The sequence below is a fragment of the Oryctolagus cuniculus genome, chromosome 2 (assembly GCF_051225735.1).
Source record: "Oryctolagus cuniculus isolate XC-2025 breed Fujian yellow rabbit chromosome 2, ASM5122573v1, whole genome shotgun sequence".
Taxonomy (NCBI): domain Eukaryota; kingdom Metazoa; phylum Chordata; class Mammalia; order Lagomorpha; family Leporidae; genus Oryctolagus; species Oryctolagus cuniculus.
The window spans coordinates 144,782,448-144,809,520 of record NC_142868.1 but is presented as its reverse complement, the minus strand read 5'-3'; the positions used below and the strand labels follow the sequence as shown (position 1 = coordinate 144,809,520).

At 39.0% G+C, this 27,073-nt stretch overlaps 1 protein-coding gene across 12 annotated transcripts in view; it reads right to left on the bottom strand.

Annotated features, from left to right (window-relative positions):
• Window positions 1–217: 217 nt before the first annotated feature.
• WDPCP (WD repeat containing planar cell polarity effector) overlaps window positions 218–27,073 on the bottom strand; it is a 321,214-nt gene continuing 294,358 nt past the window's right edge. For all 12 annotated transcript variants that reach the window (XR_016229321.1, XM_051842841.3, XM_051842854.3 and 9 more), the window contains one exon: window positions 218–7,221. Coding sequence is in view for 11 of the 12 variants with exons in the window: in XM_051842841.3 (XP_051698801.3) it covers window positions 7,211–7,221 (11 nt within the window). In the remaining variant the exon portion in view is untranslated. The remainder of the gene's footprint in view (window positions 7,222–27,073) is intronic.

Genomic DNA, 27,073 nt, shown 5'->3' with positions numbered 1-27,073 from the left:
CCATAAACAGCCACAACAGTCAGGGCTGGGCCAGCCTGAAACTCCTTATTTTTCATGAACACATCACATAATTTCCCAAAGTCTTTGCTTTTGTTATTAAGTCTTCTTTGTGTGTCTCTCAAATGCAGCCTTGTAAAAATAGATTCATGAACCACTTATATTAAAAAAGAAAAACTCACCTCTTCATCATTGTCCAAGTATTTTCTCCTTCCTTTGATTCTTTGTTCTTTGTAGTATTTATTCTCCATATGACATAACACAAAGGTACTTCAAAAAGTTTTTGGAAATCTTGGTGCAAAAAATTCAAATTCATGTACAGCTTTTTTCATAACATGCATTTCCATGAACTTTTTCATAAGCATGCATTTCAATTTTTTTTGCTCAAATTATCCTTTTATTCCATTTTCCACAACTTTTTGTGGTATTCTGTTTTCTAAAAACTTATTTTAAAGATAGAGTGACAGAGAAACAAGGAGGAGAGAGGGAGTGATAGCAGAGGGATTGCTGAGGCTGGGCCAGTGCCAGGTCAAAGCCAGGAGTCTAGAACTCTCTCAGAGTCTCTCAGTGTCTTTTCCCAAGGACATTAGCAGGGAACCATATGAGAAGCAGAGCACCTGGTAACCGAACCATTCTCTATGATACAGGATGCCAGCATCACCAACAGCAACTTAACTTGCTGTACCACAATTCTGGCCTCTGTATCCTCTTATTTATGTCTACCTCTTTGCATTCAATTGTAAGGCTTTTATCTCCTTTCTTGCTATTTCTGTGATGCTTAGAACAATGCTTGGTACAAGCAGAATTCAATAAATACTGAATAAACAAAATAACAAATTAATTAAGGCTATAATGACAGAAACCACGCTCATTTATATAGTACTTACTCTGTGCCAGTACTATGGTAAGCATTTTAAACATATTAATCCATTTAATTCATACAACAATCCTTTGAAGTAAGTATTATTACCGTCATTTTACAGATGAGGAAGCTCAAGCACACAGATGTTAAATGATTTATCCAAGATTACCTAGATGGGAAGTAGTAAGACGGGATTCGGACCTAAGTAGTTGGCTCCAAAGACCACATTCAAAATGATTCTACTGTACTGATGCTTGTCTGAGTCACAACCAGACTTCAGAGTTCCAGACATCAGGTGACACCAGGCAAAGTCTGTTAATCCTGGGGAGTCAGTAGATTTGGAGAAGCCAATTGAAAAAGGAAATTATGAATCAAGGGGCCAGCTTAATAATTTAACAGCTGGTTAAAATGCCACCTATGATGCTGGCATCCCATATGGGTGCTGGTTCAAGTCCCAGCTGTTCTGCTTTTAATACAGCTCCCTGCTAACATGCCTGTGAAAGAAGCAGAGGATGTCCCAAGTGCTTGGGTTCCTGTGACCCACATGGGAGACCCTTGTGGAGTTCCTGGATCCTGGCTTCAGCCTGGCCTAGCCCTGACTGTCATGAACATATATTGGTTCACTTTCCACATGGCTGCAGTAATCAAGGGCTGGGCCAGGCTGAAGCTATGCCACAACACCCAATTCAGTGTTATAAAATGCCAGTTCTCCACAAATTGATTTACAGAGTGAATGAAAACCCAAAGTTCTAACAGTATTTTTTTTCACTACCCAATCTTCTCTAAAAATTAAGAGTCATTTTAAGTTCATACCAAAATTAAGTAAGAGGTATAGACTTCTAATATACTTCCCTGCTCCCACATATGTATAGCCTTCTGTCTTACTAACCTTCCCAACATCATTGGTATATTTGTTAAAACTGGTGAATCTACATTTACCTGTCACCCAGAATCATAGTGTGCATTAGGGCTCACTGTTATTTTTTTTTAAAGATTTGTTAATTTACTTGAAAGAGTTACAGAGAGGCAGGGAGGCAGAGAGAGAGAGAGAGAGAGAGAGAGAGAGAGAGAGTCTTCCATCTGCTTGTTCACTCCATAAATGACTGAAATGGCTGGAGCTGGGCCAATCTGAAGCCAGGAGCCAGGAGCCTCTTCCAAGTTTCCCACATGGGTTCAGGGGCCCAAGGACGTAGGCCATCTTCTACTGATTTCCCAGGCCATAGAAGAGAAGCTAGATTATAAATGGAGCACCTGGGACTCTAACTAGTGCCCATGTGGGATGCCAGTACTGCAGGTGGAGGCTTTACCTGCTGTGCCAAGCACCGGCCACCATCTTATCGATTGTCTTATGGGTTCTGACAAATGTCCAGTGAAATGTTGTCTATCATTAAAGTATCCTAGAGTAGTTTCAGTGATTTAAGAAATGTTCTGTGGGGATGGTGTTGTGACATAGTGGGATAAGCTACCTCCTTTGCTATCCAGATCCCATATGGGCATTGGTTCACATCCTTGCAGCTTCATTTCTGATACAGCTCCCTGCTTATGCACCTGGGAAAGCACTGGAAGATGACCTAAGTATTTGAGCCCCTGCCACCCATGTGGGAGAATTGGAAGAAGCTCCTGGCTTCAGGCTCCCACCTGGTTCAGATCTGACTATTGCAGCCATTTGTGAAGTGAGCAAGCAAATGGAAGACTGTCAAACTTAGAAAAGGAAAACATAAAAAATACTAAAATATAGTATCTAATACTAGCTAATGGAATCCAACAACACAACAGAATGATCATTTGTCTGAATCAAGTGGAATTTACAAAACAAAAAAGAAGAAACAAAGGAAAAACCTTCCATGTTTGTGGATTTGAGGAATTAATATTATCAACATATCCATACAACCAAAAAGCATTTTATAGGTTCACTGAAATCCCAATCAAAATACCAACGACATTCCTTGCAGATCTGGACCAAGTTTCTAAAATTCATATGAAATCATGAAACCCTGAATACTTTAAGCAAGAATAGCTAAAGCCATCCTAATCATTAAGAACAAAGCAGAGGCATCACAATACCAGATTTGAAGACATACTACTGGGCAGTTATAATAAAAACAGCCTGGTACTGGAACAACAGACATGTAGACAATGGAACAGATTAGAGAGCACAGAAATTAATTCACACATGTATCACCAACTAATCTTTGACAGATGAGCTAAAATAACTCCCTGGTGAAAAGACAGTCTGTTCAACAATTGGTGCTCTGACAAATGGATCTCTGTATGCAGAACTATGAAACAAGCCCCCTACCTTAAAACTTATGCAAAAATAAACTCATAATGGATCAGGGATCTAAATCCAAGACCTGAAAACATCAAATTACCAGAGGAAAACATTGGGTAAATACTGCAAGTCATTGGCACAGGCAAATTCTTGGATAAGACCCCAGAAGCATAGGCAATAAAGGCAAAAAGAAACAAATGGGATGACATCAAACTAAGAAGCTTCTGCACAGCAAAGCAAACACTCAGCAAAGAGGCAACCAACAGAATGAGAGAAAATTTGCAAACTATACATTTGATAAAGGATTACCATCCAGGATATATAAGGAGCTAAAAAAAACCTCAACAATAAAAAAATAAGCAATTCATTTAAGAAATTAGGTAAAGATATGAACAGAAATTTTTCAAAGGACGTAGCACAAATGGCCAACAGACACATGGAAAGATGAACATAATGGAACTGAAAAATGCCAATCACCTAGTTATGCTGCAGGCATCATTACAGCATAGCACACTGGATTACTCACATGTTAACAGTGATTCTGGTTTAAGCAAAACTTGTGCTGCCAGCTGTATAAAAAGTATAGCTTATACAATTATGCATAGTACATAATCCTTGACAGTGATAAAATTGCTAATTGTTTATTTATCATACTATATTTTAAAATAATTTATTTTTATTTTTATTTCTTGACAGGCAGAGTAGACAGTGAGAGAGAGAGACAGAGAGAAAGGTCTTCCTTTGCCATTGGTTCACCCTCCAATAGCCGCTGTGGCTGGCGCACTGCAGCTGGCGCATCATGCTGATCCGATGGCAGGAGCCAGGTACTTATCCTGGTCTCCCATGGGGTGCAGGGCCCAAGCACTTGGATCATCCTCCACTGCACTCCCTGGTCACAGCAGAGAGCTGGCCTGGAAGAGGAGCAACCGGGACAGAATCCGGCGCCCCAGCCGGGACTAGAACCCGGTGTGTTGGCGCCGCAAGGCAGAGGATTAGCCTAGTGAGCCGCGGTGCTGGCCTTAAAATAATTTTTAAAAAACCTTGTTTCTAGTTGAAAGGTGGGGATGGGGACCTTCCATACTCTGATTCACCCCCCAAAAGCCCCCATTCAGAGCTGGGCCCAGCCAAAGCCAGAAGCTGAGAACTCTATCCAGCAAGCATTTAAGCCGTTATACACTGCCATACAGGATGCTTTACAGGGAGCTGGACCAAAAGAGTGGAGCCAGGACTGCAATGGGCACTCCAACAGCAGATGTGGACACTGCAAGCAGAAGCTTAAACACTGTGCCACAATGTTGGACCATAAAGATTATTTTAGAGCATACTTTTACTCATGAAGAAGTTTTACTGTAAAACAATATGGTGTGTTACAACAGCAGCAGCCTCATATATCTTGTGCTTATTGTGAGTGGCCTATACCACCTAGATTAAGTGTGCTCTGTGATATTTACACAGTGATGAAATAATTTATTAAGACATTTCTCAGCATCCTATGGGTGACACATGACCATTTGTTAATAATTAAAAATATCAGTTTTTAGAAGAAAGTATTTTTTTAACATTTATGTTTACTTGAGATGTAGAGTTATAGACAGAGAGAGAGGTGTTCCATCTGCTGGTTCACTGCTTAAATGCACGCAATGGTAAGAGCTCGGCCAGGATCTTCTTCTAGCTTCTCCCACATGTGTGCAGGGGCCCGGGCACTTGTGCCATTTTCCACTGCTTTTCAAGCCATCATCAGGGAGTTGGATTGCAAGTGGATCAACTGGGACTCGAACTAGCGCCCATATGAGATACTTGTGCCACAGGCAGATGCTTAACCTACTATACCACTGCAATGACCCCAAAAGACAGTATTAAAAAATAGAAAATGGGGGCCAGTGTTGTGGCATATTGGGTTAAGCCACCACCTGCAATGCTGGCATCCCTTATGGGCACCAGTTCAAGTCTTAGCTGCTCCACTTCCCATCCAGCTCTCTGTTAATGCACCTGGGAAAGCAGCGGGAGATGATCCAAGTCCTTAGGCCCCTGCACCCACATGGGAGACCTGGAAGAAACTATTATGCCTGGCTTTGGCCTAGCCTAGCTCTCACCATTGTGGCCATTTGGGGAGTGAACCAGTGGATGGAAGCTCTCTCTTTCTCTCTCTCTTCTCTGTGTGTGTGTGTGTATGTGTCTCCATTTCCCTCTTTGTAACTCTGCCTTTCCAATAAATAAAATAAACCTTAAAAAAAACAAAAAAGAAAATGTGACCCAATAGTAGGAAGAAATGTTTGCAGTACATACATCCAACAAAAGACTTGTATAAGGAACATATAAAGAACTGCAAAGTACAAGACAAAGGCTGATGACTCGATAGAACACTGGACAGAAGTCTTGAAAGGGCACTTCACAAGAGCTATTTATATCCAAATGTCCAATAAACAAAAATGTAGTCAACCTCATGAGTCATATGGAAATGCAAATTCAATTAACAATGTAATATTACTATTTGCCCTCCAGAATGAGTAAAATGTACCAAGTGTTAGCAAATATGAGAATTAAATGGAATGTTCACGTTCACATGCTGACAGAATATAAACAGCTATAGTTATTCTGCAAAAATGTTTGATGATACCTATTAAAACTGAACATATGCATTTCATAAGACTCAGCAATTATGAAAGTCCAAGAATTATACCCAAATTAAATCACTATATTAATTCACAAAGGCCATGCAGAAGAATGCTTATATTACCTTTAAACTAGAAACCATCCAAATGTTCATCAATGACATGAATAAACAGTGAAGTACAATAGCATTGCATATGTAACAATATGGGTACATTTCACCAATAAGTCAGAACCACCTACTTCAACACAGACATGAGGATCCAAATAGTCATTACTATGTAGCACCCTAACTTACAAATATATGTGTGTACATATTTCTAGGTAAGGATACACAATTCTCTTTCAAAACTAGGTAAAAGGAAGTTATAGTATTAAATGAAAAGAGAATTTATCCTTTGGAGGTATGAGAAGGTGGGACAAAGGAGCCTTTTGGACTACAGGAAAAACTGTTTCACAATCTGGATACCAGTTACATAGGTATGTTCATGTAGTCAAAATTCTTTGAGTTTTGTATACTCTTCCAATTGTATGTTATACTTTACCATTTTTTAAATTTAAATTTTATTTAAGGAATGCAAACTTCATGCATTTAATATATACAAATTTAGGAAGATAGTGATTGTTACCAACCTACCCTCCCTCCTACACTTTCTCCTCATCTCTCTCCAATTCTCACCTTTTTTTTTTTTTTTTTACAAAGATCTGTTTTCAGGTAACTTTATATTCAAAAGATTAAGCAAACACTAAGAGTTAAACAAATAGTATGAATATAAACAAAAAAGGTTCCTCAACAGTCGAGTCAAGGACTATTCAGAATTGTTGCATCTCAAAGTGGCAGTTTAATATCTACTTTAATAAGTACTTATTTTCCTATGATAGAAACCCAATTTGGCACTTCAGAAGTTTTGATTTTATTTGAAAGGAGAGAGAGAGAGAGAGAGAGAAATCTTCCATCTGCTGGTTCACTCCCCAATTGGCCAAAATGGCTGGAGCTGTGCCATTCCGAAGCCAGCAGCCAGGATCTTCTTCCGGGTCTCCCATGTGGGTGCTGGGGCCCAAGGACTTGGGCCATCTTCTACTGCTTTCCCAAACTATAGCAGAAAGCTGGATTGGAAGTGGAGCAGCCGAGTCTCGAACCAGCTTCCATATGGGATGCCGGCACTGCAGGCGGCGGCTTTACCCACTACACCAAAGCCCTGGCCCCAGTAAATCTTTTAATTTAAAACATTTTCAATTTATTTAATCATACTTGAAAAGCACAGGCACGTAAGGAAAGAGGGAGGGTGAGAAAGACATATTGGACCAACACTGAGATCTCTTCCATCTGCTGTTTCACTCTCTACATGCCCCCAACAACTGTGGCTGGGCTAGGCTGAAGTCAGGAGTCCTGTTCTGAACTTCTGTCTCCCATGTGGATAGTAGAATCCAAGTTCTTGAGCTGTCATCTGCTGGCTCCCAGGCAGGCATTAGCAGGAAGCTAGAATAGAAAGTGGAGCTGAGATTCAAACCCAGGCACTCTGATAAGTGATGTATGCATCCCAAGTGGATGTAACCACTGCACCAAATACCTACCTCCAAACCTAACTTTTTGATCAACTCATCTACCTCTATCCCTTTTGAAACCTCTTCATTTGTGGCAGGAGTTTGTGACACCAGCTAAACTGCAGAAGCTTTAGGGGAAAAAAGGAGAAGCACATCGAAGTACATTGAGGAAAACATTATCTTATCACTTGAATTGTTTGGCAAAGCAATTGATGTATAGCTCCCACTGCTGGAAAGCACTCTAACCCAGAGAACCTAGAGACTCCTTCCCCTTCTTCATTTGCCAGATACTCCTTTTTTTCTGAGTAAAAGACTTAACTAAACTTTTGTGCATTTTTTTAAATGACAGAACTAATTTAAAACCTTTTTGAAGGTACTGTTTTCAAGAAATTTTTTTGAAATTACTGACCTGAGTCATCACTGTGATATGTCATACCTTGTCACATCAAGTTACCTTACGCTGAATAAACAAAAGGAAGGTTATAACAACTTAGCATGCATACCTCCTGATGTGAAGATATTTGCCAGCTATTTCTTCTGCTTAAATGAATGCAATTTCAAATACCTTGGCTTGGAAAAACTTTCAATTTTACAAAATAATGAAACAGTCTTTTCTGTATATTACTATAGCTCATATGTTTATAAGTACTGCTAATTCTAGAGATGGAGACTTTTACTAGAAACAGTATGTTTCTCTTTCACAATTTGTCTTTTATCTTTGCACATGAAGCATGCATACAAACTTAGTTTAATTTCCTTCTTAGAAGCAGTCTTACACAGAATATGGTACCTAGTGCAAGAGGCATTTAACCAGAAAATTAAAAAAAAAGTGAAATTTAACAGGAAATGTATACAGGAAATGAAACTTAAATCAAAACACCATTTATCATAAAAAAGCATTATGAAGATCTCCGTGACCTAGAAGGACTCTAGATACTTTATTTCTGAATACTAAGGCTACATGAATTGAAAAGTTCAGATGGATATTAAGGTCATGTAGGAAAAAGAAAACAGAATTTTGCTCAATGAGGAAAATTAATCCCTCTACATGCACACAATCAACTCTTTCCATTAATGTAAATTATTTAGCTATAGTAAGATGATTTCCTAAACAGTGCTTAATCTTCAGTCTCATGTTTTACTGCAAATAGAACTTTAAATCAAAATGTCCACTGAGTGAATGGTTTGGTTTCCTTTAGTTCTAAGGGAATTGCAGAAGTTTCCCATTTTATAAGTAAAGATACTGCTTAAATAGAGGTCGAAGGTAAGAATGTGGAGTTCTACATTAGTATTATAGACTGTCACCTTATCACCAAAGTGTAACACCCAAGGTATTACAGAGACTGTATGAGACAAAGCCAGGTTCCTGCACTGTGCTATGGAAGTGATGAAAGCACCTGCTTTTGGCACTGTTAGTATAATATGGTAAACAAAGGGACAAAGGAAATCTTTCTTGTTAACTTCTTAATGCCAAACACTTTTTAAAAAGCCCAACTGTAATAAATTAGTAATAAGCAATATGGCAGCAAGGAATATAGGAAAAGGCAGATGATTGAAATAAAAAGGCAGAATGGCAAAGTGATTGTAGTTATATAGGTATGGTTTTAAATTCTGCCTTTGACACTCTGAGTCTTTGCGTTCTCATTTATAAATGTGAAAACTTATATTTAACTCTTATGGTTATTGTGAATATGAAAAATGACTATCATAGTCCTTGGCATACTGCCTGGAAAATAACATGTACTCACAAATGTAGTTATTTTTTCATGAAGATGGGTTCCTTTATTCTTGTAATAATATTCCATTTTTAGAATTACCATAAAAGAACCTATGAAGCTACTTCAAAAAGTTAGTGGAAAGTGTTTATTATGAAAAAACTATACACGAATTCTAAAAATTTTTGCACTAAAATCAACTTAACGGGGCCAGCTTTCAGGTGCAGTGAGTTAAGCTGCTGTTTGTTATGCCCACATCCATCTTAGAGAGCACAGTGAAGTTCCAGCTGTTCTGCTTCTAATCCAGCTCTGTGCTAATGTGCCTGGGAAAGGCAAAAGATGGTGCCCAAAGTACATGGGCCCCTGATACCCACATGGGAGACATGGATGGAGCTGTTGGCTCGTGGCTTCAGTGTGGTTTGGGCCTGGCCATTGCAGCCATTTGAGGAGTGAACCAGTGGCTGGATGACTCCTTTTCTCTCTGTCTCTCCATCTGTCATTCTGTCTTTCAAATAAAATGTATTTTTAAGTGAATTCATCTTTTAATTCAATTTTCCATTTTGTTTTTGAGTATGTCTTGAAGTATAAACAATCTTTGTGTAACATACTTTATTTTTTTTTAAAAAAATATTTATTTGAAAGGCAAAGAGATTAAGGGAGGAAGGGAAAAAGGAAGAGAAACAGATTTTTCCATCTGTTGGTTCATTCTTCAAATACACATAACAGTCAGGTGGGGCCAGGCAGAAGCCAGGATCCAGGAATTCATTTTAAGTCCCCCAGGTGGGTGGTGGGGAACCAAATATTTGACCATCTACTTTTGCTTCTTAGGGTGTGCATTAATGAGAAGTTAGAATCAGAAATGGAGCTGGGACTTGAACTTAGGCACTCTACTATAGGATGCAGCATCCCAACGGACATCTTAACCACTGAACCAAATGCTCACTCTTGTGCAAGTCTCTATGCATCGTACCTTTTCTTTACTGTAAAACAGCTATGTTGTGAAGTTGTTGTAATCATTAATGTAATACACTACCATGCTCAATATATCCTTCAATATATATTAAGCACTTGATACATAGTGGCTAAAATCACAAAACCTGGATATTAGTTCTAATTTTTCCACTGATCGCTATGTTAACTTTGTACAAGTCACTCAGCCTTTTAGTTTCATCCAGAAAATTAACAGTACCTGTCCTGTTTATATTTTAGTGTTGTTGAAGTAATAAAAAGATGTAGATAAGATATGCAGGTACAGTTAAATGAATTCATTGTTAAATAACATGGCAAGCCAAAATGGTAGCTGCCATAGTATCATATATAATCACTTTGTGATTATAACAATAACTAGTGTTTCTAGTATCAAATCACCATAGCTATTAAGCCTTCATTCTTTAGAGGTTATATTGTCTCAGAAAATTGAGGCACTAGAAGGTGAAATAATTTGATGCCACTCTTCAAACTGGTACAGAATAAGGCCGTAGCTTCTGGGACTCAAGAATTACTGATGCCATCTGGCTGCATTCTCCAACAAGGTAACCACTATTGCCTGTTGGCACTGAATCTTGAAATGTAACTAATGTGAATGGGGAACTGAATTTTAAATTTTTAATTTTCGTTAAATTTAAAACCTGGTATTTTCAGAATTCAAAAATTATCATATAATATTTAAATAATAGAATGGTTCTGGCCGGTGCCAGGGCTCACTAGGCTAATCCTCTGCCTGCGGCACCGGCACCCCGGGTTCTAGTCCCGGTCAGGGCACCGGATTCTGTCTTGGTTGCTCTTCTTCCAGTCCAGCTCTCTGCTGTGGCACGGGAAGGTGGTGGAGGATGGCCCAAGTGCTTGGGCCCTGCACCCACATGGGAGAGCAGGAGAAGCACCTGGCTCCTGGCTTCAGATCAGTATGGTTTGCCTGCCATAGCGGCCATTTGGGGGGTAAGCCAATGGAAGGAAGACCTTTCTCTCTGTCTCTCTTTCTCACTAACTCTGCCTGTCAAAAAAAAAAAAAATAGAATGGTTCTAATTAGAGAATCGATACCCAATACTCAATCAATACCCAAGAGAAAGATTTATGTTTATGGTAATTAAGAATTAGTACAATTTATTATTATGTCACATTCTGTGATTGACATTATGTTTTTACAAAGAAAGGAATGAAGGTTTGATAATCATGATCTTCTTGTAACTTTATTGAAAACTGTACATCTATGAGGTTATTAAAGTACTGTGGTCTTTTCGAATAGACTTCTGCAGCCAAGAAAACTAGTTAATCTTTGATGTTATTATTATTATGAAGGGTTTGGAACCGTATCTTAAGGCACATATGCCCATAGCTAGGGAGGTATAGAGCAAAACAGATCATGACATAATACAGGAATATAGGTGAAGTGTACTCGAGTAGGTTGGCATAAATATATCTCCTAAGGTAAACAAGTAATATAACTAATTCTCAAACACAGTAAAGGAAGTTAAACAGTTAACCATATTTTCAGTTCGTTATAGAATTAAAAACATCTTTTGAAGATTAATTTTAGAAGAGTATCATATAAGTATTTATAAAAGATATTTAAAGTAGAAGAGCAAATCTTTCACTCATATCATCTGGATATAAATTTTATACATTTGTTAACAGTACCATGATTTTATTGTAAAACTAAAAAGTCATTTCAGGGAAAAGACAACATCAAAAATTCAAGCTTTTGCATGATTTTTTAATGACATAGGAAAGTGGTCATAATATACCATTGGGTAACACATAAAATAGTCTAATTTTATCAGCTATCTCAGGGTGACAATATAAGGAAGGATCTTTATTCTGTATCCTTTATATGCCATTCTCCGAAGTTATTCATTAGACAAAAATAAGCTTTTATATCACAATTTTAAAATACATTTTACAAGGAGTTAAGAACTTAAAAGCTACAGTTTTTTTTATAGAATAGTATCTGAAAGATCATAGATGTGATAAGTATATTTTGAAATATAATGCATTTGGAAGAATTTCATAATATGCAAATGTGTAATGTGGCTGGGATGTCTTTGAATAGGATTTCTTTTATATTTTTATTTCTTTGCATATTAGGATATATAAAAGAAGTTGTTTCTCCATTTTTCTTTTCTATTCCTAAATACTGTTCTTCAAATCTCATTGTAACTGGTTGATTGCTAGCTGTCTCTCCAATGACTTTTGCTTTTATAGTAACAGATGTTCGGCAGAGTATATGATCACTCCACCAAGTTATTTCCAAGATTTTCCTCGTGCAACTTTATGAACTGGTTATGTCCAACAGGATATGAGCAGAGGAAATGTGTAACAATTCTGGGTTTTATCTTGAGCACGAAGAGTATGCCCTCCTTCTTGTAGACTGGAATGCAAATCTTTAGTGCTGTAGATGATGGCTATATACCCTAGATATGGCAAAGCAACATGATAGAAGGAGTCTGTAATCTGATACCATGCTTGTGGCTTACCAGTCTTGAACATGTCCCAGAACTGCTAGGTAAGAAGGAAGAAAATTCTTTCTTTGTTAAGGGCTCACAAGCACAAAAACTTGTTTTAGAACCACCTAGACTATTCTATACCTTATACATCTTTGTCATTATATCACCACTAGTGCAACTCTTTTAGAGCTGACCAACAATGAAGGTGCAAGAACATAGATTTTACTTTATAGTTTGTATTATGAAACAGACAGATATCAATCTAACTTCTCAGGCTTACACTGGAAATAATTATAAAAATGTAGTTTTCTATTAAGGAAAAGCTTATTGGATTCCTATTCCTACTATGTTTCTGATACAAGTGGCTTATTAGATTCCATATTTAATAAATAATGCCAAAATAGGTAGGAATTAAGATATAACCAAGAAGAATCAATCAATGTCATTATTTTACACCTGTTATATCTTTATTTAAATTTTTTTTGAGAGGTAGAGTTACAAACAGAAAGAGTGAATTAGAGAGAAAGGTCTTCCATCCGCTGATTCACTCCCCAAATGGCCACAATGGCCAAAGCTGGGCTGATCCGAAGCCAGGAGCTTCCTTTGGGTCTCCCATGTGCGTGCAGGGGCCCAAGTACTTGACTATCTTTGACTGCCTTCCCAGGCCATAGCAGAGAGCTGGATTGGAAGAGGAGCAGCCTGGACACAAACCGGCACCATATGGGATGCTGGTGCTGCAGGGAGATGCTTAGCTTACTATTCCACAGTGCCAGCCCCTACTTGTTATATCTTATCACCCAAGAATGTTTGTTACATATATTTTAATTTTTAAAGGCACTGTTAAGGATTCCAAGGTGGCAGAATAGGGACAGAGTGGTCAGCTCTAGGTTAGGGGAAAATAGCAACAACAACAACAACAACAACAAGCAGAGAAAGTAAATTCTCAGGGGAGAGCAGGAAGGAAAACTGCAGTGGCGATTCTGCAGAAGGAGGAGTGATGCTATGGACCTGTGTGAAAGGTACAGAGACGCAGCAATGAGCATGGACAGAACAAATGAACCCAGCAGCACTGAGCTGGAGAAAGCACCAGCTATGGAGAGCAAGGTGAGATTGGACTGCAGTGGGCTGTGCCAGTGGTGATATACCCAGAGGGTGAGTCTAGCAGACTACACTGTCTTTCAATACAGCTCAGATTCCTGAGGAGACAAGGGTACATACTCGCCCAGAGGGGGAAAAAAAAGGACATGTTTCTTTCTCCCCATCCCCCAACAATGACACCTGGCAACCAGCTGAGAGAGAGGGCAGACAGGTGCCATTTTGGACATAAATAGGTAGCAGCTCTACAGAAGCTATTGTGTGCATACCCAGAAACTGGCAGGGACAGACACCATCTTGTCAGTAGACGCAACTGCAGCAGCTTAGGTGCAACCGGCAGGTCCAATGACCATCTTGTCAGCAGAGGCAACCTCAGTGCAATGGACCCAGGGCTGGGGGGGTAGCCATTACGACATTAGTACCAGCTACAGATACTCTTGCAAGTGCCGAGCATGACTGTGAAACAGTTTGAAGCTTGTGGGTACTGTGCATGCACATGATCCAGAGATTTTACCAAAGGGGAAAAATCCACATTCCATACTGACTTTGAATCTGGCTTGGAAGACTGGAAAGGGGCTGGGTACCCACCTATGACTATGAGATTCCCCCAGCCTCTCAACATATGAGAGATACTGGGCTCCAGGGCTCAAACTGCCTAGGTGGAGCACCCAAAAGCACCTAGCTCTGGCATGTCCCAGTCTCTATGTGGATGGGACTGGCTAGCAGGGCAGAGTGGATCTTCACCCTGACTCTTGGAGCCCTGAGTGCTGAGCCTATGGAGACTCTGACTGCATGAGAGGGTGCAGGGTGTAGCTGTGTCTCTGGGTAATCACTGTGGGCAGCTCTGCATGCTCAGAGCTCCCTGATGCTTGGGGTGGGTCAATGCAGCAGCATCCATTAAGGACTGCACAGATCCTTAGGCAGTTTGTAAGGAAGCGCAGATGAGTACTGCACTCACTAAGGGCTAACATCCAGTCATTGATCACTTAGAAGAGAGGAGGAACACAACACTTTAATACTAGAATGTGAAGATTAAGAGGTTAATGAAATATATGAAGCAGACTCAGAAGCAATGAAAAGGAAATCCACTAATTAAAGAAATCCATACATGACATGAATGAAAATTTTTCCCACATAATTGAGATTTTAAAGAGAAATCAAAATGAAATACTAGAAGTGAAGAATTCAATAGATCAAATAAAAAAATGTGGCAGAAAGCCCTAACTTCTGCTTGATCAGGCAGAAGAGAATATCAAAGCTAGAAGACAAATCTTTTGAAATTTTTCAGGCAGACCAAAAAAAAGGGTCTTCAGAGTTTCTGAAGGTTTGGAAAGAGAATGGATTAGAAGACCTATTTAGTGAAACAATTACAGAAAACTTCCCAAATTTGGAGAAAAGAAAGCTACATCCAGAGAAAGCAAATAGAACTCTAATAGACATGACCAGAAAAGATTTTTAGCATGACACATTGTAGTCAAACTTTGAACAGTAAAACATAAAGGAAAGATTCTAAAATGTGCATGAGCAAAAGGCCAGATTACTTTCAGAGGATCTCAAATTAGACTCACAGCTGACTTTTCACCAGAAAGCCTACAGGCTAGGAGAGAATGAGGAGACATAGTCCAAGTCTTAAGAAAAAAAGCAAAACAACAAACAAAAAAGCAAAACAACAACAAAGAAAACAAACCCAAAAACCTATCAAACCAGAATACTGTACCCTGCAAAGCTGTCATTATGAATGAAGGTGAAATGAAGACCTTCCAAAATGAACATAAATTGAAAGAATTTATCACCACTCATCCAGCCTCATGACAGATACTTAAGGATGTGCTACACCGAGAAACACAGAGGATAATCACAATTATGAAACAATGTCAAAGCATAAAATCTCCCAGGAAAAGTACAAAGGAAATCCAGAGCAAACAATAGGAATATTTATGAAAAAATGGCAGGGCCAGGTAGTAACCTGGAATGTAAATGGCCTAAATTCTCCAGTTAAAAGACACAGACGGGCTTAGTGAATTAAAAAACAAGACCCATCTATTTGCTGCCTACACCTCACCAACAAAGATACACACAGACTGAAAGTGAAAGGATGGAAAAAGATATTCCCTGCCTAATGGAAAGCAAAAAAGAGCAGATGTAGCCATTCTGATATCATTAAAAATAGACTTTAACACAAAAAGTATTAAAAGACAAAAAGAAGGGCTCTATGTAATGATTAAGGAATCAGTTCAACAGGAAAATGTGACTATAATAAACATATATGCACCCAAAGACTCCAATACAACAATAAAGGGGGACTTCAACATCCTACATTCATCAATGGACTTGTTAACTAGACAGAAAATCAACAAAGAAACAGATTAGGTAACCCAGACCAAGTGGGATTTATCCCTGGTATGCAGGGATGGTTTAATATGCGCAAAACAATCAATGTGATACACCACATTAACAGACTGCAGAAGAAAAACCATATGATTCTCTCAATAGACGCCAAGAAAGCATTCGATAAAATACAACACCCGTTCATGATGAAAACTCTAAGCAAACTGGGTTTGGAAGGAACATTCCTCAATACAATCAAAGCAATCTATGAAAAACCCACAGCCAACATCCTATTGAATGGGGAAAAGCTGGAAGCATTTCCACTGAGATCTGGTACCAGACAGGGATGCCCACTCTCACCACTGCTATTCAATATAGTAATGGAAGTTCTAGCCAGAGCTATTAGGCAAGAAAAAGAAATTAAAGGGATACAAATTGGGAAGGAAGAACTCAAACTATCCCTCTTTGCAGATGATATGATTCTTTATTTAGGGGACCCAAAGAACTCTACTGAGAGACTATTGGAACTCATAGAAGATTTTGGCAAAGTAGCAGGGTATAAAATCAATGCACAAAAATCAACAGCCTTTGTATACACAGACAATGCCATGGCTGAGGAAGAACTTCTAAGATCAATCCCATTCACAATAGCTGCAAAAACAATCAAATACCTTGGAATCAACTTAACCAAGGACGTTCAAGATCTCTACGATGAAAATTACAAAACCTTAAAGAAAGAAATAGAAGAGGATACCAAGAAATGGAAAAATCTTCCAAGCTCATGGATTGGAAGAATCAATATCATCAAAATGTCCATTCTCCCAAAAAAATTTATAGATTCAATGAAATACCAATCAAGATACCGAAGACCTTCTTCTCAGATCTAGAAAAAATGATGCTGAAATTCATATGGAGACACAGGAGACCTCGAATAGCTAAAGCAATCTTGTACAACAAAAACAAAGCCAGAGGCATCACAATACCAGATTTCAGGACATACTACTGGGCAGTTGTAATCAAAACAGCATGGTACTGGTACAGAAACAGATGGATAGACCAATGGAACAGAATTGAAACACCAGAAATCAACCCAAACATCTACAGCCAACTTATATTTGATCAAGGATCTAAAACCAATTCCTGGAGCAAGGACAGTCTATTCAATAAATGGTGCTGGGAAAGCTGGATTTCCACGTGCAGAAGCATGAAGCAAGACCCCTACCTTACACTTTACACAAAAATCCACTCAACATGGATTAAAGACCTAAATCTATGACCTGACACCATCAAGTTACTAGAGAACATTGGAGAAACCCTTCAAGATATTGGCACAGGCAAAGACTTTCTGGAAAGGACCCGGGAGGCACAGGCAGTCAAAGCCAAAATCAACTATTGGGATTGCATCAATTGAGAAGTTTCTGTACTGCAAAAGAAACAGTCAGGAGAGTGAAGAGGCAGCCAACAGAATGGGAAAATATATTTGCAAATTATGCAACAGAAAAAGGGTTAATAACCAGAATCTACAAAGAGATCAAGAAACTCCACAAAAACAAAACAAACAACCCATTTAAGAGATAGGCCAAGATCCTCAATAGACATTTTTCAAAAGAGGTAATCCAAATGGCCAACAGGCACATGAAAAAATGTTCAAGATCACTAGCAATCAGGGAAATGCAAATCAAAACCACAATGAGGTTTCACCTCACCCGAGTTAGAATGGCTCACATACAGAAATCTACCAACAACAGATGCTGGCGAGGATGTGGGGAAAAAGGGACACTAACCCACTGTTGGTGGGAATGCAAACTGGTCAAGCCACTATGGAAGTCAGTCTGGAGATTCCTCAGAAACCTAAATATAACCCTACCGTTCGACCCAGCCATCCCACTCCTTGGAATTTACCCAAAGGAATTTAAATTGGCAAACAAAAAAGCGGTCTGCACCCTAATGTTTATTGCAGCACAATTCACAATAGCCAAGACCTGGAACCAACCTAAATGCCCATCAATGGTAGACTGGATAAAGAAATTATGGGATATGTACTCTTTAGAATACTATACCACAGTAAGAAACAACGAAATCCAGTCATTTGCAACAAAATGGAGGAATCTGGAACACATCATGCTGAGTGAAATAAGCCAGTCCCAAAGGGACAAATACCATATGTTCACCCTGAATGGTGACAACTGACTGAACACCAAAAAGGAAACCTCCTGAAGTGAAATGGACACTATGGGAAACGGTGACTTGACCAGCATAGCCCTGACTGTTAATGAACTACTTAATACATTATCCCTCTTAGTAGTTTTGTCTGTTCTACTTAATACTATTGGTTGAATTCTGTAATTAATATACAGTTATTCTTAAGTGTTCAAATTTAACTGAAATGTGATCCCTGTTAAACATAAGAGTGGGAATAAGAGAGGGAAGAGATGTACAATTTGGGACATGCTCAAGCTGACTTGCCCCAAATGGTAGAGTTAGAAACATACCAGGGGACTCCAATTCAATTCCATCAAGGTGGCATGTACCAATGCCATCTCACTAGTCCAAGTGATCAATTTCAGTTCACAATTGATCATAATGAAAGGACTAAGAGTCAAAGGGAGCACATAAACAAGTCTAGTACCTGCTAATACTAACCGATAGAATAAATAAAGGGGAGAGTGATCCAACATGGGAAGCGAGATACTCAGCAGACTCATAGAATGGCGGATGTCCTAAACAGCACTCTGGCCTCAGAATCAGCCCTTAAGGCATTCCGTTCGGGTTGAAAAGCCCATGAGAGTATTTCAGGCATGGAAAGCCAAGACACTCTGGAAAAAAAAAAAAACAAAAACCAAAAACCAAAAAACAAAAAACAAAAAAAAACAAAAACAAAAACAAACAAACCTAAATGAAAGATCTCTGTGAGTGAGATCCCAGTGGAAAGAACAGGTCTTCAAAGAAGGAGGTACCTTTCTCTGAAGGGAGGAGAGAACCTCCACTTTGACTATGACCTTGTCTAAACAAGATAAGAGTCGGAGAACTCAAGGGGCTTCCATAGCCTTGGAAACTCATGACTGGTGCATAGAGAGATTACTGATGCCATAAACAGGAGTGTCAATTGGTAAAGTCAACAACAGGAGTCACTGTGCACTTACTCCTCATGTAGGATCTCTGTCCTTAATGTGCTGTACATTGATACTTAATGCTATAACGAGTACTCAAACAGTATATTTCACTTTGTGTTTCTATGGGGGTGCAAACTGTTGAAATCTTTACTTAATGTATACTAAACTGATCTTCTGTAAAAAAAAAAAAAAAGAAATTATCAATTCCCAACTTGACTGTCACTGGGATTAAACATGACAATAAGTCTGATCTGATTTCATCATCATTTAAAAAATCATCTATTATTTTTCACTTTATGTTTCTGTGTGGGAGCAAACTGTTGAAATCTTTACTTAATGTATGCTAAACTGATCTTCTGTATATAAAGAGAATCGAAAATGAATCTTGATGTGAATGGAAGGGGAGAGGGAGTGGGAAAGGGGAGGGTTGCGGGTGGGAGGGACGTTATGGGGGGAAGCCATTATAATCCATAAGCCGTACTTTGGAAATTTATATTCATTAAATAAAAGTTAAAAAAAATAAATAAAAAAATAAAAATAATTATTAAACAATTAGAGCAAAAAGATCCACTGTACAGTAGAAGAATGGGAAAGACATTAAAAAGAATTCACAAGGCAAATAAAAAAACAGTTCTAAACTCAAAAAAAAAAAAAAAGAATATTTGATTAGGTAATAGGAATACCTGAAAAATCAAATAGTTAAAAAAGCAGACCAGTGCAGATGCAGTAACATAGTATTTTAAGCTACCTCCCACTTCTTGCCAGCATTTCTTATGAGCACTGGTTCCAGTCACCAGCTGCTCCACTTCTAATCCATCTCCCTGCTAATGTGTCTGAGAAAGCAGAAGAAGATGGCCTCAGTACATGGGCCTCTGCTACCCATATGCAAGACCTGGATGGATTCCCACACTCCTGGGTTTGGCTTGGCCCAGTCCCAGCATTGTGGCCATTTGGGGAATGAACCAGCAGACATAAGATCCATCTCTCTGTCTCTGTCTCTCTGTAAATCTGTATTTCAAATAAATAAATCTTAAAATACATCATCAAACTCTCAATTTAGTAAAAAAATTTATAATATTTAAAAGGCTTATGTATTTAGTTGAAGGGCAGTTAGAGATTTCATCTGTTGGTTCATGCCCCAGATGGCTACAACAGCCATGGCTACGTCAAGCCAAAGCCAGGAACCTGGAACTTTATTTGGGTCTACGCATGTGGATGGCAGGGGGTCATCCTCTCCTGCTTTTCCAGTCTCATAAGCCGGCTGCTGAATTGGGAGTGGAGCATCCAAGTTTGCAATTGGTGCTCATGGGTGATGCCAGCATCTCATGTGGTGGCTTAACCTGCTGTGCCACCATGCTGGCCTTTGCGGATATTTTAAAAATTTATTTATTTATTCCAAAGATAGAGTGACATGGAGACAGGGAGAGAATCACAGAGATACTCCATCTGCTGGTTCACTCCTGAGGGCTGGGCCAGAAAGAAGCCAGGAGTTGGGAACTCCATCTAGGTCTCTCAAACGGTTGGTGAGGATTCAAGTACTTGAGCCATCATCTACTGCTTCCCTGGTACATGAGCAGGGAGTTGGATGGGAAACACAGTAGCCAGGACCAGAAACACCTCTCTGATATGGAAGGTAGGCATCTCAAGCAGTGGCTTAATCCATTATGCCACATTGCTAATCTCTATGCTGCTTTAATTTACATTATGATTATACTATTAGTAGTAATACCAGATTTCTACTTGTATCTTTTTCAAAGTAATTTAACATCTAAATCACATTCTCTACATGTCCTTCTTTGTTTTAGCTCTCCTTCTCTTTTGTCATTCTACGAAGAAAGGTAATTAAAATTTGCATTTGGAATTAAAGGAAAGAAAATGCAAAATGGAATTGAATATTTTAAGTTTCTTACTGCTATGATTAAATGCTTGTTAACTCTTGTTTTATAGGCATTAAGCATATGGGTATGTCATGTCAAAGTTTACTACAGGCTTGCCCCTTCCAAGCTAGTATGTACTTCATATATGAATAGTATACCTGAAGTAAAACAAGGCTGTTTAAAGGAAGAGAATAAAACTAAAAGCTAGAAAAACTATTATAAATTTATATTTTGTATACATGATACTACAAGTGTACATCAAAAAGTTCCTGAAAGAATGGAATTAAGAGAAAAAGTTATTTGGGTAAAAAACTTTTTGAAACCTATGCATAATTTTAAATATTTATCCTCCATTGCATTTTTGAAGATCCTGTACATACATGCATGTGTTATTCATTTCACATATTACACTGAAAAACAAATTACCAGAAAAATATTATAAATGGGCTTATCGCTTATTGGTTAGAAGTAAATATGAGGATTTTATGTCTTCATTCTCATTTAAAAATTTTTTTTTGCCCATAGAAATCTTTCATTGAATGAGTACAAATTTCATAAGTACAACTTTAGTGATTCTTCCCACCATACTCACCCTCCCAACCTCACTCCCTCCCCACACCTACTCCCTCCCCACACCTACTCCCTCTGCCATTTCCAGCCCCATTCTCCACTAAGATTCATTTTCAGTTAGCTTTATATACAGAAGACCAACTCTAAATACTAAGTAAAGATTTCAATAATTTGCACACACACACACATAAAATGGAGAACAAGTTTTAGAGTTAATTCTCATAATACAACTCATTGAGGATAGAAGTCCTGCATGGGAAGTAAGTTCACAGTGACTCCTGCTGTTAAATTAGCAATTAACACTCTTATGTATGATGTCAGTGATCACTGAAGGCTCTTGATATGAACTACCAAGGCTATGGGAGACTTTTGAATCCACCAAATCTGTCAGTATTTTTAAAAAAGATTTATTTATTTGAAAGAGTTAGAGAGGTCTTCCATCCAGTTTTTCACTCCCTAGATGGCCTCAATGGCCACAGCTGTGCCCAGAAGCCAAGAGCCAGGAGCTTCTTCCAGGACTCCCACATGGGTGCAAGGGTCCAAGGACTTGGGCCATCTTCTACTGCTTTCCCAGGCCATAGCAGAGAGCTAGATCAGAAGTGGAGCAGCCGGGACTTGAATTGGCGTCCATATGGGATGCTAGCACTGCAGGCAGCGGCTTTACCCGCTATGCCACAGTGCCAGCTCCAACTCTGTCAGTATTTAGACAAGGCAATAAGCAAAGTGAGGTTCTCCCATCAGAGAAAAGTACCTTTCCAGTGGGATCTCTCTCACAGAGATCCTTCATGTAGGATTTTTTTTTTTTTTTTTTAACCAGTGTCTTGACTTTCCATTCCTGAAATGCTATCATGGGCTTTTCAGCCAGACCAGAATGCCTTAAGGGTTGATTCTGAGGTCAGAGTGCTATTTAAAGTTACTGTGATTCTATGATTCTTCTGTGTGGATTACTTCCCATGATGGAACATTCTCTCCTTTTTAATTCTATTATAACTAGACCCTTAATCTTATATCTGCTTTAGCTGTATCCCAGTTTTGATATGTTGTGCTGTTGTTTTGTTTCCAGAAACTTTTTGATTTCTCTTTTGATTTTTTCTGTGACCTGCTCTTCATTAAGGAGCATGTTGTTCAGTCTCCACGTGTTTGCTTATGTTCTAGAGATTCCTGTGTTGCTGATTTCCAGCTTCATTGCATTCTGGTCCAATAAGATGCATGGTATGATTTCAACTTTTTTTTAATTTGCTGAGACTTGCTTTATGGCCTAGCATGTGCTCAATCCTAGAGAAAGTTTCATGTACTGGTGAGAAGAGTGAGTATCCTATAACTGTAGAATGACAAGTTTTGTAGATATCTGTTAGGGCCATTTGGTCTATAGTGTTGATTAACTCTTCTATTTCCTTGCTGATTTTCTGTCTGGTTGATCTGTCCTTTGCTGATAATGGGGTACTGAACTCCCCATTATCTTTGTATTAGAGTCTATGTCTTACTTTAGATCCCTTAACATTTCTTTTAAATAGCCAGGTGCTTTGTGATTAAGTGCATATATGTTTATAATAGTTACATATTTCACAATTCCTGTTAAATTGACCTCTTAGTCATTACATAGTACCCTTCTTTGTCTCATTTAACAGTTTTTGTGTTATAGTCTATTTTGTCTGATATTACTATTAGGATGGCTACACCAGCTCTTTGGTTTCTGTTAGCATGGCCTATCTTTTTCTATCCTTTCTCATTCAGTCTGCATGCATCTTTGTTGGTGAGATGTGTTTCTTTTAGGCAGCAAATAGAAGGGTTTTGTTTTTGAATCCATTCAGCCAGTCTTGTCGTTTAATTGGAGAGCTGAGGCCATTTACATTCAAGGTGACTACTGATAAGTAATGACTCTGCCCTGCCATTTTTTCATAAATATTCCTATTTTTTTTTTTTTACTTTTGATTTCCTTTGTACTTTTATTGGGAGATGTCCTTCCTTTACCTTCTTTCATAGTTATGTCCATGTTTCTATGTTTCTTGTGCAGCATATCCTTAAGCATCTTCTGCAGGGTTGGATGGGTAGTGACAAATTCTTTAAATTTCTGTTTATCTGAGAAGGTCTTTATTTCACCTTCATTTATAAATGAGAGCTTTACAGGGTACAGCATTCTGGGTTGACAGTTATTTTCTCTTAAGACTTGGAATACATCTTGCCATTCTCTACTAGCCTGTAAGATCTCTGATAAGAAGTCTGCTGTATGATTGCAGATCCTCTGAAAGAATCTTTTCTTTATGTTTTACTGTTGACAGTTTGATTACAATGTGTTGTGGTGTAGATCTTTTCTGGTCATGTCTATTAGGAGTTCTTTGTGCTTCCTGTACTTGGATATCCCTTTCTTTCTCCAAATTAGGGCAATTTTCTGTTATTATTTCACAAAAAAAGGCCGCCTAATACTTTCTCTCTTTACACACCTTCAGGAACTCTTTTTAAAAAAAATATATATATATATATATATATTTTATTAGACAGGTAGAGTTATAGACAGAGAGAGAGAGACAGAGAGAATGGTCTTCCTTCCGTTGGTTCACTCCCCAAATGGCCACTACAGCTGGTGCTGCGCTGATCTGAAGCCAGGAGCCAGGTGCTTCCTCCTGGTCTCCCATGTGCAGGCAGGAGCCCAAACACTTGGGCCATCCTGCACTGCCCTCCCGGGCCACAGCAGAGAGCTGGACTGGAAGAAGAGCAACCGGGACTAGAACCTGGTGCACATATGGGATGCCAGCACCATAGGCAGAGGATTAACCAAGTGAGCCATGGCGCTCGCCCCCAGGCACTCTTAAAATCCATATATTCATTCATTTGATAGTATCCTGCAGATGACCAGCAATGTTTTTTAGTTTTCAAATTTCTTCTTCTTCTTTCTTCTTCTTCTTTCTTCTTCTTTCTTCTTTCTTCCTTCTTCTTCCTTCTTCTTCTTCTTTTTTTTTTTTTTTGCTGTGGCATCTGTATTTGGACTATGTCTGAGTGGATTAGTGGGGTGTCTGCTTTTAGGTAGTACTTAGAGGCATGTGGTGAGTGTGGTGAGTGTGGCCAAGGAGCTCTGTTCAGTGCTCCAAGGTGAAGGTTGTGACTGAGGTGATAACCCAGGCTTGGCATGGTAAATCTCTCTCTCTCTTTTTTTTTAACAGAAGGGAAAGTTTGTTCTTGTTTTTTGGCATAGACTAAGCTGAACTCCTCTCCTCAAAGGAAACCAGTGCCTGTACCCTAGCTCCGGTGGCTATATTATTTGTCTGCTCTGCCACAAGGACGACACAAAGGATCTGTGCAGTCCTCAGTGTAAGCTCAGATTTCCCAGCAGTGCCTCTCGCCAGGTAACCAGGGAGCCCTGAACGTGTGGCGCCTCCCACAGTGACTGCCCAAAGTCCCAGCCACACCCTGAGTCCTCCCACACAGCCTCAGTATTTTCACAGTCCCAGCACATAAGCCTCCCAAAGTCACCAGCACCAAGCCCCATCTGTTCTCCCCATCAGACTCAGGAGTCTCCACTTTGCTGGTTGCTGGACATGGACCTGAGCTGGCACAGCTGTTTCATATGTCCAAAATGGCGCCCTATGTCTATCCTTGTTCCAGGATGCCATTGCAGGGTGACTGGGGGGAGGGAAACTGTGCCCCCCCTTTATTTATTCTCTTCCAGTTTGCAAGGTACACCACCCTCACAGGGCTCTACACTGGATTCTCTCTAGGCTCTTCCTGATTTTGCAATCTGGTCTCACCTCACTCTCCAGTGCTGGTGTGGAGGCTCCTGGCTGTTGGGGTCCTGAGTTGTGCATGTCCTCGCCCTCCATGTAGGTCTACTGTGTCCCTCCAATTTGTGTAGAGTTTCCTCTGCTGTTTTCTCCCTAACTATTTCCTGAGACTGTACTCTTTCCACTTTTTAAAAAACTATCTTTTATAAGAGTCGGTGAACTCAAAAGGCTTCCATAGCCTTGGAAACTCATGACTGGAGCATAGGGAGATTACTTATGCCATAAACAAGAGTGTCAATTGGTAAAGTCAACAATAGGAGTCACTGTGCACTTACTCCTCATGTAGGATCTCTGTCCTTAATGTGCTGTACATTGATACTTAATGCTATAACGAGTACTCAAACAGTATATTTCACTTTGTGTTTCTATGGGGGTGCAAACTGTTGAAATCTTTACTTATTGTATACTAAACTGATCTTCTGTATATAAAGAAAATTGAAAATGAATCTTGATAAGAATGGAAGGGGAGAGAGCAGGAAAGGGGAGGGTTGCAGGTGGGAGGGAAGTCATTGGGGAGGGGGGGAAGCCACTGTAATCCATAAGCTGTATTTTGGAAATCTATATTCATTAAATAAAAGTTTAAAAAAACTATCTTTTATACTACAGCAGCGAGCTCTCTCCCTACTCTGCCATCTTAATCCAATCTTCCAAGTTATTCTAATCTTTCTAGTGCAGCAGTAAGAATTCTCTTCTTTGCACATTTTTGACCTCTCATGTTCTTTAATTTGTCACAGTGGTTTCCAAAGGTCCTGAATTAACTTAAAACTGATAATAGACATTAAGGTTCTCTCACTGTGTGCAGCTGATCTAAATGCTTTAACTCTGCTAACCTACTACATGTTATGGGCTGTAAACTGTCTCCCACAATTCATCTGTGAAGTATTAACTGCCCAACATCCCACACCCCTGCTGCCACAAACACAACCTAAGAAGTCTAGTTGAAGATAGAATCATTAAAATGGTGATTATGGTAACGAGGCCATTTATTCGGGTCTTAATGTAATATGAATTTTGTTCTTAAAAAAGTTTGGGTTCCACGGGTAAACTATACTTCCTACCTTAAAAATCTGAGAAGAAGAAAACGGTCTTTAGAGAGAGAACATTGATGCAAGTTCAAACAGCTTTCAAGTGTCTGGTTCCAGCTTTTCGGATGTACAATTGTGACCCTTTCATACTAGCATTTATCGTATGATCCCAATGACATACTTCTATTTTTATTTAAGCTATTTTGAGATCAGTGTCTTTCAGCAGTGTGTGCGGTTGACTGGGAGCTTAGTCCACTACATTTAAAGGAACAACTTGCTTTTCTGAATAACTTAATGTTTTGCTATTGGGAGTTGTTTTTATGGCCTTTTTATTACATTTTCCTTCCATTACTGCTGCCTGTTGTGTTCATTTTCTTGTAGTGACACATTTTCATTCCATTTAGGTATGTTCTGTAGTTACCTTATTTGTAACTATCATGGGGATAACAAGTAAGATTCTAGAGTTAGAATGATCATTTGAGGAATAAAACAGCAGATGGGAAGCATGTGCTCTCTGTCACTCTGCCTTTCAAACAATACATTTTTTTTAAATCTAATTTGAACTGACACCAAGTTAATTTCAATCCTATACAAAAACTATATTCTTTTTTTAGGGAATTCCTTTCAAAATTATTTATTTGAAAGGCAGAATTACAGAGAGAGAGAGAGAGAGAGAGAGAGAGAATCTTGCATCCTCTGGTTTACTCCCCAAATGGCCACAATGGTCAGGACTGGGTTAGGCCAAAGCCAGGAGCTTCCTCCAGTCTCCCACATGGGTGCAGAGGCCCAAGTGCTTGGGAAATCCCCTCCGCTGCTTTCCCATGCATGTTAACAGAGAGCTAGACTA